Consider the following 19,554-nt stretch of genomic DNA (forward strand, 5'->3'; position numbering starts at 1 on the left):
AGGTGTAGTTTTAGTAAAGATTGGAGCAATGTGTCAAGCAAGTGGACGAGACCCATCTTCAGAAACGTCCAAAAACATATGCAAAAGCAGCGGTTACGGCCATTATCTTCGGATACTCTCAATGTCTCAAGTTTGAGAAGCCACGAACACAGCGTTCCATGCAACATTTTGAATAAACTATTTGAAAATCTTTAGTTAAATCCTTACTTGTAACTGGGGATGTAGCTCAGATGGTAGAGCGCTCGCTTAGCATGCGAGAGGTACGGGGATCGATACCCCGCATCTCCATTCAATTAACCTATTTGTACTCATTTTTTAATCTTAAGTATTTAAGCCATTATAAATAATTAAAAAAATTTATTTCTAATATGAATGCTATGTATAGTTTCAACTATTGGATCAAGAAAACACTTTCTCCTTGTAGTCAAGTGACAAAAACTTCAACTAATCTCATTTATAATAACTTTGAACCTTGATAATTCTGAAGTGAGTGCATTAATCTTTTGAAATTCAAAATATGTTTTATCATTTTCGAAATCGATTTAAAAGCATTTGGTAATGATTTTTTAAACATTTAGGGGTTTAAGAATTTTTAGAGTATATGAATATGTGATGAATATTTCGACAAAATGCTAATTAATTAATTAATTAATTATTGATGGTTTTGCAATAAAAAAAAACATTAGAATCTTTGAATAGAAATTTTAGTATTATATCATATCATTTTAAATTTTCGTATTTAATAATTTGTTTCTTGTTTATTACCCGTGAACGATAATTTTAATTTCTAAAAGTGGATAATGACTTTAAAGTTCAAAGTATATTGATCTTTAACATCTTAAAGTATTCTTTTATCGTTTTCGAAAACGATATAGGTACATTTACTAACATGAAATTTTTTTTTATGGTATGTGAAGAATATCCCAACAAAATACTAACAAACATTAACGGTTTTACAATAAAGTAATGACATCAGAGTTTTCGAATGTATTTAATAAAAGTAGTGTTTCGTCTCATTTTTAATTTTTTATATTAAATAATGTGTTTCTTATTTAATGCAAGTAGACAATAATTTTAATTCTCAATAAGGTTGAGAATAAGCCATCTAAATCAAACAAGTAACATGATCCGGTATAGTTATATCTATGATAATCTACGCATGAAAATGAAACCGGCAATTCTGTTTTTCAAAATGACAAAACAGCTAATAAAATATAATTTTTTTGTCATCAGGAGTTTAATCATTTAGTATAAATGAAACACAAAGTGGACACTCGAGTTATTTGATCAATCAATATTTCACAAAAATTAAAGAGAAAAAATAAATGATTAATTTTACCATAATTGAAATAAAATGGAGAGGAGTCTAATCATTTGGGCTCAATTGATATTTCAAAAAAAATAGCGAGGCCCATTTTCTACACAAAACACGAGCAACTGCAAGCCCACATTATTATTTAGCAAAAGCTGCATATACAACTCTTAATCACATTACTAATTTAACAACCAAACTGGCTATAGATTTTACAAGATTTGCCCTCAAAACGGAGAAGTAACTCTCCTGGGACTTAATCCAGTCCTGAGAAAACTTGCACTGATGAAATGGAAAAGCCAATCCATATTTCCAAAAGATTGATATCTAAAAGTTGTCCTAACACAGCCACGTGAGGGCAATTTATGAGCGCTGCAAATCTAGTTGCTTATTTGATTGATTACTCTAATTTTGCTATAACATGCTCCTCACTTGAACATAGAGAATATTTTGCCAAACAAAGCCGCAAGTATACCACGAGTACCACCAACATTCATGTCAGTTTCTTCATCCCATGGGAACGGCAGCAGTTTCTTGGTCGCTTCCATAAGTTCCTCATTTGAAAACTTTGGCTTTGAACGTTCAAGTGGATCAATTTCATGATTGTACTTTTGCGGGTCTGGACAGTAATCCTGAAACAGAATGAACAAATATTGAGATAAAAATGAACACAAGCTTTGCAGTATCCAATATCATGCGCGGGACAATCGCTTACCTGATCTGCATGCATTTTCTTCACAAAAATCTTAAATATCTTGAAGTTATTTTCTGCTAACAGGTCATCTGATAAACGAAGATATGTCACCCCATACATCCTAAGTTTTGGTGGCCCTTCTTTGTTGACACCATTTGGCCTAGCATTTAATAGAATTTGATTGTACGCTGTAGCATCATATCTTGAAAGTGCATTTTCCCCTGCAACTTCAATATTCTCTCTCCACCCTCCACTTAAAACCTGCATTTCATGTACAATTAGTAAACTTATAGTTTTGTAAATGCATGATATATGGTAAGCCACCTTTATGCAAATTTCTGGAAACTATAAAATTTATAATCTTTGAAAGCATAATGTAGTGGTACTCTGCATACTAGTGAGAATCAGGCAATTAGTCCAGGATTTAAGGGGGAATATGGTAGATTTTTCACCTGCTGAACAAGTTCCTGAGGTCCGCATTTGGCGGCAGCATCTTGTTCTGAGTTCCTCATCTCAAGACAGGTGAAATTTAAAATGCCATAATGCCGTGAGAGAATCCTTGCGATAGGCCGGTACCCATCTCTATCATTCAAGTTGTAATATCCTGCAGTAATCTCTGCAGCATGATTATCAGCTAAGTACCACCAATGGATTCCGGACACCTGTTTCAACAATAAGAAATAATAATTAGATTGATTTGAACTAATGCTAGTAACTCAATATAGTTGTGGGGACGTGATATATACTTTAGCTGCTAACTTGACTTTACATCCCAAGAAAGCTTTGTTGGCTTCGTCAAGGATCTCATCACCATGGAACATTAACTTGTTGGAGTACCAAGTCAAGAAAAAATTTCCTTGTTCGCTAAGGTATGTTCCATTTGTCTTAAAGAACTCAGTAGATTCCGGTTTGTCATTGTATGTTCCTGCATTATCAGGTAATTCCCATTCAGGGTGCCCTGAAGCTGTTGCTGCCTCCTTGAATTCCGCTTTGAGATATTTGTCGTAGCACTGAAATCGATATTCAGCAAATTATCTTGAAGAAAAGAACCTAAAACTGTAATTTTTTTACTTTTGTAACACAAATAAACCTTTTTATCAGAAGTCTACTGATATATATAAGCATTAATCTCTCAATAGCAGGAGAGAAATAGGAGTCCTTGCGGCAGCAAAAACTTAAAACCCACTCTCTCAACTTTTGCTGAAAGGATGGGTCACCATCAGGCTATATGCCATGAGCGGCGAAAAGAACCTAAAACTTGCAATAAGTGTTTATGGTTCATACAATTAATAAAATTGATAAAGCCAAGCTCACCTGGAATTCACCTATCCCTGGAAAAACCCACCCTTGACTTTCCGGATAAGAGGGGTACCTTAGCTCCCCTGCAGGACCAAGTCCTACTTCAATGTCTATTATCACTCCTGCTTCTAGAAAATCAAACATATTCTTCCTGAAGCTTTTCATGTAGTCACTATAAATCTACAAAAATCAAAAACAATTTCAGAAAACACATTATTGGCCATAGTTTAAACATTTCAAACAGATCCACCAAATCTACATGCAACTTTACCTCAATGGCAGTTCTTCCATCAAAGAGAGGCTTGTGATCAACGCCAATTGTGAGGTACTCCTTGTTCCTGTTACCCGAACGATTTGTGTAAAAGATATCGGGGTTTGTTTCTCCGATTTCAAGCACCCATTTGGGAATTGGGATGGTAACGACATCTCCAACATTTCCACCACATTGGTGGAATGACATTATAGCTTGTAACTTCAGTTCATATTGTTGAATGAGTTCAAACAAGCTCCTGTAAGCACTCCAATCATACTGCCTAGGGCCCTTGGATTCTATAATCCCCCACCATACATCCACCATAATCCCATCAACACCTGCAGCTTTTAGCTCCTTGAGCTGTGACTCCAGCTTGTCTTTGTCTTCTAAAACATTATCATTTGTAATAACTCCCAACTAGTGTTGACAAGAAAAACAGAAAAGCAGATTACCATGCTAATAATAGTAATCAAAATGTTACTAATAGAGAAGAGTTCTTTCTGATGACTTACAGGGAGCATGACATAAATAGGCACATAGTTTGGCAACATCTTTTCATCATAAGTGAGAGCTGCTGGTGAAGCCTGCATCTTGAGTGAGATTAGGAAGATTTCAGAATTTCTGGCAGAGTGATGAAGGATGTGATTTTGCTTCACCACGTCACTCTATAGGACTCTTTTATATATAGAAAAAAGTATTACAGTACTTGATGGTAATCTTCATCTTTCCAGATAAAGATAAAGATGGTGCACGGTTTAATGTGATCCCTGGGATACATGTCCTGTTGCCGCATACGTATCATGTGGACCAGTCATAATTGCATAGATGCCCTTATTCACCTTATTTAAAAGTGGGGAATTGATGATAGAGGTATGGTCAATACGGTCATTTGAAACTTCTCGAGCTCCTGTTACCCATTGTGGACTTTTTATGACAATAATTGCCATTCAGATAGTGACAGGATCATATAAAAACACGCGATTCTTAAATTAATATAATGTTACGTTCTTGCTTAGCAGCTGTCCTGAGACACATACTGTGATAGTGAAAGCATAAAAAGAGATGTAGGAGATTGTGAAAGTCAATAATTGCTTACCTCCGGTTCTGAAGTGGACACATCAGATGCTACAGCTCGAGTTGAATCTAAAAGCATGTTCAGAAACCAAGCCTTTTACTTTCTTTACTGTTGATATTAAACTTGTAACTCCATACGCTGGTGGCATTTCAGGCCGAAATGGGCGTCCACGAAGCATTGAGCATACAGTGCTTCTCATGATGGTCAAACAGCTAGCAATTAGTTATGAAGGAGATGGAAGAAAAGAGGGTACAATTTAAGTGTAATGGGTTGCTAAATTTGCTTTTGGCTTGCAAGAAAAATCTAGTTTGTTGTTTCTTTGGTTGATTGGTGACACTGTCTCTAGTGGGTTCCGTTGTCTGTAAAAATGGTGCATGTTTTTGAGTGCTTTAATGGAGTCCTCTAGTTTAGAGAGATCGAAGAACAGATAAAATATTTGATTGAACAGACGTGTGGCCCGTCCTGCTATTGAATTATGATCGTCAATTTTTTTCTGGCTAATATCTTCATTTTAGAAGTCATCAATTTTTTTCTATTTTGGACCTCTTGTCAGCGTTAGCCATCCAAAAGAAAGGACATAAAACTTGATATGCTAAGATATGGAAGGAATAAGGATGACTAATATGAGAACCCTCGCTCATGCCGTTGGCTGATTGCATTGTCTGCTTCCCTCGAGTGGTACGCTGTTTGTGTTGAAGTTTTGAACGAAGAAGCTCATTATTTTCTCAAGTTGGGCAAATTTGGAATTAAATGTATTGTATTGAAAAATTATAAAAATTGTGGTATTGTTGAATTGTTGAATTGTAGGAGGGGTCTAATGATAGCACCACACATGATTTGCTCATAAGTTTTAGCATTTGGAGGCCCGTGAGAAGCGCCTGAGCTTCTAACATCTCTGATTATTAAAACTCTGATTATTAGGTGGCCTTTTTATTTTGGTTTAAATAATTTTATTTTATTAAAAATTAATTATATCATATCTTAGGATCAAGGACAGTTAAGGTCAATTTTCCCTAGCATTAGAACTATGTTTACCTATAAAAAAAAAGAATGGGACTATTGGCACCCCTTTATTTATCTCTTACCCCATTTGTATAATTACAATTATACCCTAAATTAAAATTACAAGAATAGACAAATTATAGAAGAGTCTAATTGAATGCATAAATGATTTCATAGCTCTTTAAATTAACTCGCAATTTTTTCACACCGAAAGAAAGTAGGTGAAAAAGATAAAGAATCTTATAAAAATTTCAAAGAAAAAAAAAATCTTTACAACACCTGGTGCAATTTTTAGTCCCAAGAACTTTAGGCGATGAAAAATCAATATTGTAAATGATTTATCATAAATCTTGTGAATCTCGTTACCAAAGAATCTTTAGCACTCTCCCTTCTTGTTTACATATTCAAACCCAACATCATATCAATCACAGTACTCATATGACAATTGAGAGAACAAGTCTAAATGTTGAAATAAATTCACCTTCTTGATTATGCTCAATTTGAAGATTGAGAGAAAATTATATGGGACATTGAATTATACGTAAATTACAGTAAGAAAAAAAATTAATTTTTTATTAGAAGTTGTCAATTGATTCACATAAATACAAAAAAAATTCTAAGAAATGTTGTTTGAGGGGTGTAAACAGTGAAAGAGGGATACAAATTACCAAGAGTTTTATTTATAATTTCACATATGAGTTGTTCACAACTGCACATATGATTTGACTGAACACAAAAAAAATAATAATAAAGAAGAGAAGTTGAGAAAGAGTCGACGAGACTCATGAGTGGTGTTTGCGATCTAGGGCTAGTTTTAGAAATTACGTGAGTGATAATAGCAATAGCACAGTGTTTTCAAAATTTTAATGGTGTTTATTTGGTAGAGGGGTTTTAAGAGAACATTAGAGGTGTGCCAATAGCACCACTAAAAAAAAAAGTTTTAGAAGGATATCCAAGGGTTGTGGAAAGTATTGCTCTCCGTAGAAATAACATAGACCAAAGTTTGTGAGGGCCCAAGATGTGTTAACAGACTTTGTCTCAAATGCTTCTATTTCGAAGGCATAGTTGATGCTTTTTTGACATTTGTATTTTCATGATTAAGAGTCTATTGGGACCGGTTTAGGTATTGTTTTTTCCTTCTTTTTTTTTTTTTTTTTTTGAAGTAACACATCCAAAATTTTTATTCACCTATTAGAACAAATATATGCCACAACGCAAGAGTTCCAAACGGTTCCTAATAGTCTCTATAACTACAAGAACAAAGGTGACAATTCCTGTTATCTTCTTGTATTAGTTGTGTAAAATTTTGTTTACATCCACATATGGCTTATTCATTAAACACGCTCTAAAAAAATAAATCAAACCATAGGCACTACTCATTTATTAAACATACTAAGGGTTAGTTTGGGATTGCAGTGGCTGATTAAATAAGTTGCTTTTACTGTACAGATGAAATAAACCGCTGATTAAAAAAGCAGCTTAGTATTTGATGAACTGTATTGTTACAGTTGCTGTGAGTTTGAAAAGCAGAGTACACGTATTTGGTAAATTTTATTATAAAAGTGTTGTTTTATTATATAATGACCAAAATAAATATAAATTTAGATTACCTTTTATTTTTAGAGTATGTTTAATAAATTGTTTAGACATGCTTTTTTTTTTAAGTAGTAAAATTACATAATGTGAAAAAAGAACTCAATTAAATAAAATCTAATGAGCTTCATAATCTATTAAATGAATTTGATAAAAATTCATTCTTATACATAATCCAAATTAAAAAAAATAGTAATATTTATTATATTCACATTAAATTAATAGTGGAGAGAACATACAATAGTTGTAGCAGTAATTTAATTGTGGGGGTAATATGATACTTAATGGTTATAGATTAGGGTTTATGGTAAAGTAAAATATAATTGTCTTTTATAAAGTATTAAGGTTATAATAAGAATTTTAAAAAGGTGCGGTGACTTATTTAATAAACTGCTTCTAAAAAGACACCTCGTACATGGTTTTAAAAAGTGCTGTTAAAATGGAAAAAATTATGAAATAAACTACTTTTACAAAATTTACGAAACATTAGCTCTGTCAAAAATTATAAAATAAGCAGTTTATTGAATTTCAACTTCAATCTCAAACGAGACCTAACATACATGTGGTTTATTTATTAAACACGCCAAAAACAAATAGGCACTATTGGTTTATTAAACATCTAATTGTGGTAAGTTATCAATAAATTTATTACATTTTTTTAATTATTATTTAGCTTAACGGAAACTCAATTCTTACTCTACTCATAAGTGGGATCCGAACCTTAAATCTCTTATTTTCACACTAGAGATTTTATATCTCAATTACATAGCACCCACACATGCAATACAATTATGCACGTTTGTGTTTAACCCACTCGAAATAATTTTAAATGTTTAATATGGATATAAATTCAATATTTATAATCACATCTAGCAAGTCAAACAACCACAACCACAACCAATACCAATAATTTAATAAATTTTAATTTAAAAAGATGACTCTTATCTCATAAAAAATCAAAACAGAAAAAAAAAATGACAATTGTATTGCAATTGTACTTTTAAAGTTTGAAACGAGTTCAAATGACAATAATATATCCCCGTTAAATAGGGGTTCATGGATTGAGATCTTGAACATGAATTATTAATTGGATGACAAAAATATAATACAATTATTTGCGATATTTTTATGATAATCCAAAAATAAAAGTTTCATACCATATTCATAATGTGTTAACAACGTCATCACTTTTAACAGAAATTATCTGGGTGAAGTTATTCATGATTTTTTAATTTTAAAAAACACAAATTCTTAAATCGACCTGAATGATTTTTAAAGAAGATTTCAATTAGACAAACACCTTTTTTTAAAAAAAGAAAACAATTAAAATTAAGAAAAGAAAGAGTTGACATCTTTTTTTTTTTCCTTCAATACAAATCTAAATATAACCCATTAAAGTAAAATCAAATCAAATCAAATCCAAAATCTATTTTTTTTAGAAACAAAAAATAAAACAGAAGAAAGATAAGAATTAAATAAAATCTATAATTATTTGTGCCATTTTCATAAATAAAAGGGGGTCCTGCATAGTTCTATTTACAATAACTTCAGTGAAACTAGAAGTTGACTCTAATTTGGTAATACAGTAGATTTAAAACAATTGTTATTAGCTATTTTATAAAAATAATTAGTTGTAAAGAGAATTAATTAAATACTTGATAAAATTTATTTTTATAAATGTTGCCAGTTTTAAAAACAAATATATGTACTTAGTAAATCTTACTATTAAATTATTGTAATAGTGTAAATAACTTAATTGGATATAATATTATAAAATTTATTTAAACATTTATAAACATATATATAAATCTTTTTTAAAAGATTTTATATTATTGATTTCTTTTTTAATTTGTTATATCAATAAATAATAATAATAATAATAATAATAATCTCTTTAAAATTAATGATTTTATTACTTAATTAATAAAGATAATACATATAAAGATACATATAAAATTATATTAAACATAAAATAATTCTCAAAAAAAAGATTTTAAAAAATGACTTCTTCTCTATTTTTCAAAATTCATTATAAAAAACAGTAATTTTACTAAAAATATTTTTTTAAAAAAATTATCAAACACTAAAATATAAAAATATATTTTTTTAAAATTTATCAACACTAAAATTAATTTTTAACTTTTTAAAATTAATCTTAAATCTTTCTAAAGTAATCAAAAGACTCATTATATTACGTATATTTGCGCCAATATAATTAGTTGTAAGTTAGAAAAAACCGAAAGCAAGACCTGAAAACGGCTCCATCACCAGGGGCGACACGGCAGATAGACATGCCCATCCGGCTCGACTCTCTATACATCTCCTTCTGCGTTTCCACTATTACCCCTGGCTCCGTTGAATATACACAGTGACAGACAAGACAACAGTCATACGTAACTTCTGTTCATTCTCCTTTGTTATGCGCAGAGCAAGTGACTCAACCCCATTTGAGCATCCAGGGTCAATTTTGCGAAAAGTTTTACCAACCCTCCGTCTCGAGTCCCAAACTGTAAAATATATATATTTATAAAGTGACGATACAATTATAAATTTTTATATAAATTTATTTTATATAAATTAATATGAAATTAATTTATTAATTAAATAAAAAATAAAAAATTATGTAAATTAAAAAATATTTAATTTAAATAATTATATTATATTATATTAATTTATATAAACATTTATGATTATTTAATTACTCATATTATTTATACGTGTAGTAGAAGCGAAGTAAGAAACAGCCGCAGCAAAAAAACGTACAGCTCAGCAAAACTGGGTGGGCCTCACGTGCAAAGACTCAATAAAGAAACGGTACCAACCAAAAAAGCAAGCTGCAAATGCAGAGTCAGAAGTCAGTAGTCCCTCACCCACACTCGCTGATTCTTCTTCTCACTGCTCAATACAAACCATGAAAGAAAAAGACGAAAAAGAACCAAAATTGAGTAGAGCAGTGTTACTGTTACCGTACTCATCTATCTATCTCATCCTCACTCGCACCTCACCTAAACAAAAATACAAAAGTAAAAACAAAACCCACATTTCAGAATTCAGATTCGGTTCAGAGAACCCCAGTCCCATTCCCAGAGAGTTAATAATAAAACATGTGTTATGTGGGGAAAGCAACAAAGATCTTCATTTTCATAGTCACCGTGCTGGTGGTTCTGGGTCTCGTATTGGGGTTTGGTCTCTTGCGCCGTAGCATCCAAAAATCTCATGAATGCTCCGGTGACTCTTGCCATTCACCTTCACCACCTATGCTCTACCCAAACCCCATTCCCAATCCCAATTCCCCCAGTTCAAACACTAGCCCTACCCCACCTAGCCCTGGCATTGGCTCGACGACTCCGCCTGGCCCACAATCTCCAAATCCCAGCTCAAACCCACCTGCCCCACTTACCTCGATTGCCCCTCCTCCGCCACCAATGCTGACGTCACCACCGCCTCCGTCGCAGCAGCAGGTTATCACCACTGCGGCGCCGCCGCCGGGCAGTCCATCAAATCTCGTGTTGGTGAGTCCTGGCCCGGCGAACGGTTAGTTTGGTTGGTTTAGGCTCATTCGATTAATCATTTGTCGTTAGATTATTTTATTTTAATGGCATCGTGTTAATTTGGATCAATTTTCGGGTGAGATTGTACAGATCAATAGATGAGTAGTTTTTACTTTTCTATTATCGAGATTTAGATTTTTACCCACCTGTGACTTGTGACTTGTGACTTATCCTTCAATTCAAGAGTAGTGAAATTTACAAGTATTTTCTATGCATATGCTACAATCAAGCTGATCCCCAGTGGTCTCAAGATTTCTTTATGTCACAAATTGGGAAAAGGAAGAAACTAAAGATTAACTAAGAGAGTTAAAGAATGTGCTTGGTAGAATGGTAAATGGAGTATTAAAGTGGGTAGATCAAAAGGTTTTGAAGGGCTAAATAAAGAATCCGATGATACAATTTGTCTTGTTTTTTTGTACAGCAGAAAAAAATAACTTCTGCGACAGGTAAGGTAATCGTTGTTTGTTTTTGTGATCTCCTGCTTAGTTTCTTCTGGTGGGTTCCAACCACCAAGGAATCTTCAAAGCTGTAACTGTGACTCTGTCAGTTGATTTACAATTTTTCTTTTTCTTTTTCTTTTTTTTTTGAATATGTACGTAATTTACAGATTAATACCATTCAAAAAAAAATTGTAGTTGGTAAAAATTAATCGACTGATAAGAGTGTGTGTACACACAGACACACACGTCTTTTTATTTATGCAATGGAAAAGTTCCTTGTTCATTTCCTCGTTATGATTTCACTGCATGTAATGATTTACCAAACCAAAGGCATCATCCGATTTTAGCCGGTGAGATGAGATGAAATAATTCTCTGCGGTGGGAGAGAATATGTTATGGTACGAGGGTCACACTCACAGCACATCAATCACCAACACTAGGCCCCTTCTTTCCATTGGGTTTCGCGCTTGCCGCTTGGATTGGAGCCCCACTGGGACTATGAGTATTGCTCCATAATTCTTATAGAACCCCTCTTTTGTCTTTCTATAACCCTCTTTCTAACTCTTACACCCACAAAACTAATTAACAAACAACAGTTTTTTTTTTTTCTTCAATAACTTTACATTTTACATTTTAATCAATGTGATTCTACTAACAGGGGCGGCATTAAAGCATTTGGAGTTTTAGGTAAGTTATTTTTATGAGGTCTCTTTTTATTTTATAACTTTAATACTCAAATAAATACAAAAGAGTTCAATATTCATTCAATCTTTAATTCTTGAATTCTAACAATAATCAAGAAGATTATAAAAAAATTTCAAAAATAAAATCTACAAAAATAGTCAAGAAGATATCAGTTTTATTTCCATTAGAGCCATTACAAAAATAAACAAGAATAATACTATTTTCTAATAGAATATTTAGAATAGTAGCACATAAAAAGTTGAAATTATGAATTGATGATCAAATAATGGATACGAACTTTATATTTCAAGATACCATTTTTTTTAAATAAACCAATAAATGAAATAATTTTCTTTGTAGAGAAAAGTTCAAGAAATTTATTCACCTTTTGATTTTTGAGATTATGAGGTTTTTAATAGAAATTAAAAGGAACAATAAAAGTCAAAGATTGTAATATTAAGTAATTAAGTTTTTATAGGAAAATGAAAATGTAAAGAATTTATTTTTTTTTGGTAGAAAGAAACAAAATTAATGGTTAGATAATAGTATTAATTATATCTCTTTAATATTAAGATTACCAAATATAGACTTTCTATAAAAAAAGAATTATTAATTGTAGGATAAATATTAATTAGAGAAATGTCTAATAGGCTTTTCTAAAATACGTAATTTAAAAAAATCTTTACTAATTACGAAATTATTAAGAAAATACTAAAAAAATAAGGTCTTCTCAAAATAAGAGATCTTAGATGACCGCCTTATTCGTCTATACTTAAAGCCACTTATGTCTACTAATATATTTTTATCTTATCAGTCTCTTCATCCATTTTAATTTTTTATACAACTTAAAAGAATAATTTTTTCTTAATCATTTCTTTGTATATGAAGTTTTTTTAAAAAGTTATAGATTAACTATTTAATTTTTTTTAACTAGTTAAATCAAATAAATATATATGTTGTTTTTTAAGTTAAATATGATTTAATCATTTTTAAATTTTATGATTTGGAGTTAGAGTGGAAGAATCAAAAAATTTAGAAAAGGTTAATTTTTTGATACCTCCATTGATGTTTGGCTTTGTTACACTAGGAGATAATTAATTCATATATTAACATATCACCCCCTTAATGTATATAAGCATTAGAGTGCAGTTTGATAGTTAAGGGTAGTAACGTAATTGCAAAAAATTACATTTTTTTAGCTAACGATGATGAGATGCTAGTGCGAATAGACTTAGGCTTTTGCATCGAATAACACGAACTAGATCTTGATCTTGAGTCGTACATGGAATCATATTTCGATGATGAAACTTCTCTTTTGCAGCTTGATTCATACGAACTCGAGCTTGAGTTCAACAACACAAAAGTAGGAGATAACGAAGAAGAATTATCGGTGGTCATGGATTTTCTTCGAACAACGTCTTTATTTTCAAAAAGTAACCTTCTTCTTTGTCCACCTCTCAATTATGCAAGCTCTTGATAACGTACTACTATCCATATTGCCTTGTCAAGCCATTATCATGTTGCTTCTTCCTCATTCTTTATGATAAATCAGCTCTCTGTCTCCCGCACCACCAATTTTATTACCATTTGATTCACCGATCGAACGGTAGATAACATCAAGAAGAGTTGAAGTGAAAGAAGGGTTGTCTTTTTTGCTTCTTCTTTGATGGTGATGATATTGAGCTCTCAATATCATATAGGGCTATATAATGTAATAGAGAATTAAGATATACACAAAGTAATAAAAAACAGTAGCTATCTTTTTTTTTAAAAAAAAATGAAATGATGAAATAACAAAATATGTATTGGGTCCATCTCATTTAAGGCCCAAAAGCCCAAAAGCCCAAAGTCCAAAGTCCAAAAAGGCTTGCTTGATGTGCAATTAACATTAAACTTTAGACTTGATGAAAATTGCCATGAAATTTGGCTTTAAAAGGTGAGCGACTGACTTAATTTGTGATATCGCAAAAAGACGAGTGAAGAAAAGATGAGAGAAAGAACAATGGCGTGAGATTAGATTTGGGGGCTAGGATTTCAATATTTTATTGGACGATTGGAAGGCGAAATTAACTCCATTTTCTCCCAAATTTTGAGGGCAAATTTCTGGCATCACCCTCTACAATCTTACTAGTTTTGATTTTGATTTTTATTTTATCCTCTCGTTGGCTGTTATTTCAGATACCCACTTGTTAGAGAGAAAATTATTAGGTTGTTACTGTGAGCAAAAAATATTGAGATTCTTGATATTGTTAGCCTCTAGTATTATCTAGAGAAGAATTTGTGTTGTAATCCCATTAATATAGTGAAAAATTATATCGGACTACAGTCCCATGGTTTTTCCCACTTTGAGTTTTTCACATAAAAATCTGTGTATTTTGTGGTTAGTTTTTTCTTTGGATTGCGTTGGTTTATTTTTCTGCCTATTTATTTGTGGTATACATCCTATTTTAATCACACAAAGAGGAAAGAGCTTCATTTTCGTTTAATTTACAATTGCCTGTGGTAGTCCTTTTCCTAATATAGTGGTATCAGAGCTTCAGGTTTTATATTTTTATTACTTGTGTGGTTGAGATGGAGAAGTCCTCGGCATGCATGTTCAAAATTGAAATCATGCAATTATGGTATTTAGAAGTCTAGGATGGAAGATTTGCTGTATATAAAAGACTTACATGAACCCATTAAAGGCGAAGAAGGTAGACCCGCCGATTTAAATGATAAGATTTATGGATTGATCAAAGTGTGTACCACCATGTAGCGAAGGAATCCAGGGTTGATGTTCTTTGAAGAAAATTAGAGATGATTTATGAGCAACCAACAGCACATAATAAAACCAATCTGATGAAAAGGTTTGTTAACTTGAAATACAAGGAGGGGTGCAGTATAATTGAAAACACTAGTGAGTTTCAGGACTTGATTGATCAGCTAACTGCTATAAAAATTATTCTAGATGATGAGTTACAAGCATTGTTGTTGCTCAATTCTTTGTCTGATAGTTGGAAAACATTAGTGGTGTCAGTGAATAATTCAGCGTCGAACGGGAAATTAACCTTGGATATGGTTACAGATAGGCTGCAGAATGAACAATCTAGAAAAAAGAGTGTTGAAGCAATTTCCCTCTAAGTCAGATGCACTCATTTCAGAAAAGTAAGAAAGACGAGGGAAAAGCCAAAGTAGAAATTCTTGTCAACAGAACAATGATAACTCCAGAGGAAGATCGAAGTCTTAGAGGAGAAACATGAAGTGCTTTCATTGTCAAAAAAATGGGTCATATTAAAAGGGAGTGCAGATTGTGGAAAAGAGAACATGCGAAAAAAAAGAGTGATGCTTAGAAAAATGACAAAGAGAACACTGCAGCCATAGTTGATGGTGATTTGGGTATTGTTTATGATGAGAGCTTAGTAAATCTCACTTGTCATACCAATGATTGGGTGATTGATTCGGATACTTCGTTTTATGTTATTGCACATCGTGATTACTTTACATCCTGTGTTAATGGTGAGTATGACCATGTTCAGATGGGAAATGAGGGGGCATCCAAGATTGTAGGCATATGAAATGTTTACTCGGAAACCAGCATTGGCTGTAAGTTATTGCTTAAAAATGTCAGACATGTATCAAATATTCGCCTTAATTTGATCTCTACAGGTAAGCTTAATGATGATGGTTATATTAACCGATTTGGTGAAGGAAAATGAAAGTTCACCAAAGGCTCTCTAGTGTTAGCTAAGAAGAGGAAAGTAAACACTCTTAATGTGATAGAAGCCAAGATCAAGAAAGAAGATATGAATGTGGCTGTAAAAGATTTTGACATTAAGACATGGCACAAACGGCTTGGTCACATTGGTGAGAAAGGATTAGAAACTCTTGCTAGAAAATGATTTTTACTTAGTTTCGCAAGTATGTCCCTCAAGACTTGTATTCATTGCTTAGCAGGAAAAAACACATAGAGTAGCTTTTAAAAGCTTTTCTCTATTTAAAAAGTCACAAATTCTTAATTTGATTCACATTGATGTTTGCATGATGCAAAGTAGATCAATAGAAGGTGCACTTTATTTTGTGACTTTTGTTGATGACTGTTCTAAAAAAGTGTGGGCTTTTGCTTTGAAATCTAAAGATTAGGTGCTTGATATGTTTAAATTCTTCCATGCTTATGCTGAGAAAGAGATAGAAAAAAAATTAATAGTGGTGAGTACAAATGGTCATTTGAGCAATATTGTAGATTCCATGGAATAAGACTTGAGAAGACTGTACCAAAAACCCTCAGTAGAATGGTGTTGGAGAAAGGATGAATAGAATAATTGAAGAGAGGGTCAGGTGTATGCTTTCTGATGCCAAGCTTCCTAAATCTTTCTGAGCAGAGGCTATTGATTGACACTAAAAAATGTACATTTAATAAGGATAAAATTATTAGTTTTTCACTTATTGTGTCGATTAATGCGCTCATTATTTCTAAATTATTTTAATACTCCCCAAATATATTTTAAGTTAAATTAATTCGTAATATGTTAATTTTTATCTTATAAATATTTTTTCAGGAATAAAGATGGAATTGGAGTTAGGCTTGGCAAAATCCGGGTCCGGTCCGGGTTTTGGTGTTGCCCGGAACCGGACCGGATGAGAGAAATGCAAGCCCGGACCCGGGTTAAAATCCGGTTTTTTCGGGTGCGGTCCGGGCTTGAGCCCGGCACCTTCCGGGTCCGGGTTTTGATCCGGGCTTTTTAAACCCGCATGTGATAACTTCAATTTTTTTTTCAATTTTTTTCTTCAATTTTTTTTTTCATTTCTCTAACAATGCAAATTTTAAAAAAGAAAATAATCAAATAAACTCATTCAATCTCAAACTTTAAAAAAGAAAATAGTCAAATACAAATATATAACACATTAACAATGCAAAATTTGCACAAATGATAAATAAAAATTATTTCAATCTACTTTCTAATACCTAAATTCATCTAATTTCTAACTTAAACTCATTCAATCTATATTTAAAATAAATAAATTAAATTCAACAACACAATAATCACACAATAAATTTAAATAACATCCAACATATCATAAATTCATAATTATATATTTATATATAATATATTTATTTTTTAAATTTATTAAAAAATCGGGTCCGGTCCGGGTTCCGGGTTTTTTGTGTTGAACCCTGACCCGGGCCCGGAAATGTCCGGGTTTGAGAATTTCAAACCCGGATCCGGTCCGGGCGGGCTTTTTTGACACCCCTAATTGGAATTGAAAGCGGGAACAAAGAAGGACATTTGGAGCAATTTAGAATTAATCAATCGATGAGATGTTATTAAAAATAAATAAAAAATAAAAAAAGATTGGCAAGTTTTAGCATTTGGAGGCCCGTGAGAAGCGCTTGAGCTTCTAACATCTCTGATTATTAAAACTCTGATTATTAGGTGGCCTTTTTATTTTGGTTTAAATAATTTTATTTTATTAAAAATTAATTATATCATATCTTAGGATCTAAGGACAGTTAAGGTCAATTTTCCCTAGCATTAGAACTATGTTTACCTAAAAAAAAAAAAGAGTGGGACTATTGGCACCCCTTTATTTATCTCTTACCCCATTTGTATAATTACAATTATATCCTAAATTAAAATTACGAGAATAGACAAATTATAGAAGAGTCTAATTGAATGCATAAATGATTTCAAAGCTTTTTAAATTAACTCGCAATTTTTTCACACAGAAAGAAAGTAGGTGAAAAAGATAAAGAATCTTATAAAAATTTCAAAGAAAAAAAAATCTTTACAACACCTGGTGCAATTTTTAGTCCCAATAACTTTAGGCATACAAAAGAGTCGATTATGTGGTTTCCACCATTTACAACGATGAAAAATCAATATTGTCGATGATTTATCATAAATCTTGTGAATCACATTACCAAAGAATCCTTAGCACTCTCCCTTCTTGTTTACATATTCAAACCCAACATCATATCAATCACAGTACTCATATGACAATTGAGAGAACAAGTCTAAATGTTGAAATAAATTCACCTTCTTAATTATGCTCAATGTGAAGATTGAGAGAAAATTATATGGGACATTGAATTATACGTAAATTACAGTAAGAAAAAAAACATTAATTTTTTATTAGAAGTTGTCAATTGATTCACATAAATATAAAAAAATTCTAAGAAATGTTGTTTGACATATGAGCTCTATTAAATGGCAAATTACTTAAGAGAGTTTGAATCAGGAAAGATGTTTCTTATAAACGTTTAGGAGTGTTTAGCTGCAGAGCATATGTTCACATTCCTAAAGATAAAAGATTAAAGCTTGATAGTAAAGCCAAAGAAACATTTTCTTAGGCTATGGGCATGAAGAATTTGGGTAAAGATTATGAGATTCAGTAGTAAGCAAATTGATCAGAAATAGAGATGTTATGTTGTTTTAAGATCAGATAGTTGGTAATGTAAAGAATAGTGATGAGTCTCAGTCATCCCCAGAGATTCCTATTATTCCAACTTCAGTTTCTCCACCTATAGTTCATGATGATCATGGGGGAGCTGGAGAGGATAATAATGATACTCTAAGAGAATCAGTTAACCAGGCACCTCCAGAACCACCAGCACCACCAGTTGAGCCAAAATTGAGAAGATCCACCAGAGACCGATGACCTTCCATTAGATATCCTCCGAATATGTGATGCTTACATATGGAGGGGAGCCAGAATGTTTTGAAGAAGTCATGTCTTACCAGTATAAAAATGAATGAGAAAGCCATGCAAGAGGAGATAAAATCTTTTAATGAGAACCATACTTATGACTTAAAGAAGTTGCCTAAGAGAAAGAGGGGACTAAAAAACAAATGAGTTTATAGGTTGAAGACTGAAATAACTCAACAACGGTATAAGACTAAATTATTTGTGAAGGGTTTTGGTCAAAAGAAATGTGTTGATTTTGAAGAAATATTTTCTCCTATGGTGAAGATGTCTTCTATTCGATTGTTCTGAGATTAGCAACTAGCTTGAACTTGGAGATTGAATAGCTTGATGTAAAGACAATTTGCTTACACGGTGACTTAGAGGAGAAAATATTCATGGAGCAACTTAAAGGGTTCAATGTCAAAGACAAAGAATAACTTGTGTGCAAGTTGAAGAAATGTTTGTATAGGTTGAAACATGCACCAAGGCAGTGGTACAAGAAGTTTGATTTTTTCATGGAGAATCATGGTTTCAGCAAGACTATGTGCGACCATTATGTTTTTGTGAAGAAGTTTGGTGATAATGATTTCATCATTCTTTTGCTTTATGTGGATGACATGTTGATTGTTGGCCAAGATGCTAATAAGATTACAATCTGAAAAGAGAGATCTTAGCAAGTCTTTTGCAATGAAGAACTTGGGACCAGTGAAACAGATCTTAGCATGAAGATTTCTCGTGATAGAAAATTTGGGAAATCATAATTATCTCAAAAAGCATATGTTGAAAGGATTCTTGAAAGATTTAACATGAGCAAGGCAAAATCTGTTTGTTCTCCACTTGCGGGCCATTTCAAGCTTAGTTCCGAGCATTATTCTACAAGTGAGAAGAGAAACAAGAGATGAGATGAGTTCCTTATGCTTCAGCAGTTGGTAGTTTGATGTACGCCATGGTTTGTACAAGACTAGATATTACTCATGCAGTTGGTGTA

The 19,554-nt window shown here is 32.3% G+C and overlaps 2 protein-coding genes and 1 non-coding gene across 3 annotated transcripts; 2 read left to right on the forward strand and 1 right to left on the reverse strand.

Moving 5' to 3' along the window:
• The first annotated feature begins 215 nt into the window (after positions 1-215).
• TRNAA-AGC (transfer RNA alanine (anticodon AGC)) lies at positions 216-288 on the forward strand. Its single transcript has one exon. It is a non-coding gene; the product is annotated as a tRNA-Ala (tRNA).
• Positions 289-1,435: 1,147 nt separating this feature from the next.
• Positions 1,436-4,271, reverse strand: LOC102623304 (beta-amylase). Its single transcript, XM_006469669.4, has 7 exons — positions 4,071-4,271; positions 3,577-3,975; positions 3,321-3,485; positions 2,753-3,016; positions 2,459-2,668; positions 2,028-2,267; positions 1,436-1,944 (listed from the first exon to the last, which is right to left on the reverse strand). Exons 1-7 carry the CDS (start codon positions 4,146-4,148, stop codon positions 1,741-1,743), a joined length of 1,560 nt encoding a protein of 519 aa, XP_006469732.1. The 5' UTR covers positions 4,149-4,271; the 3' UTR covers positions 1,436-1,740.
• Positions 4,272-10,332: 6,061 nt separating this feature from the next.
• On the forward strand, positions 10,333-18,539 carry LOC107175768 (proline-rich receptor-like protein kinase PERK8). Its single transcript, XM_015527499.1, has 3 exons — positions 10,333-10,762; positions 11,266-11,321; positions 18,324-18,539. The coding sequence occupies exons 1-3, from the start codon at positions 10,333-10,335 to the stop codon at positions 18,537-18,539; spliced, it is 702 nt and encodes a 233-aa protein (XP_015382985.1).
• Positions 18,540-19,554: the final 1,015 nt, after the last annotated feature.

The sequence above is a fragment of the Citrus sinensis genome, chromosome 2, assembly GCF_022201045.2.
Source record: "Citrus sinensis cultivar Valencia sweet orange chromosome 2, DVS_A1.0, whole genome shotgun sequence".
Classification (NCBI taxonomy): domain Eukaryota; kingdom Viridiplantae; phylum Streptophyta; class Magnoliopsida; order Sapindales; family Rutaceae; genus Citrus; species Citrus sinensis.

Excerpts from the sequence above, each read along its gene's own strand:
- LOC102623304 (XM_006469669.4), bottom strand. The coding sequence starts at position 4,148 with ATGCAGGCTTCACCAGCAGCTCTCACTTATGATGAAAAGATGTTGCCA. Across the intron at positions 2,268-2,458 it reads CTCAGGAACTTGTTCAGCAG|GTTTTAAGTGGAGGGTGGAG; the intron begins GTGAAAAATCTA and ends CATGAAATGCAG. Across the intron at positions 1,945-2,027 it reads AGAAAATGCATGCAGATCAG|GATTACTGTCCAGACCCGCA; the intron begins GTAAGCGATTGT and ends ATTCTGTTTCAG.
- LOC107175768 (XM_015527499.1), top strand. The coding sequence starts at position 10,333 with ATGTGTTATGTGGGGAAAGCAACAAAGATCTTCATTTTCATAGTCACC. Across the intron at positions 10,763-11,265 it reads GAGTCCTGGCCCGGCGAACG|TTTCTTCTGGTGGGTTCCAA; the intron begins GTTAGTTTGGTT and ends TCTCCTGCTTAG. Across the intron at positions 11,322-18,323 it reads AAAGCTGTAACTGTGACTCT|ATAGTTGGTAATGTAAAGAA; the intron begins GTCAGTTGATTT and ends TTTTAAGATCAG.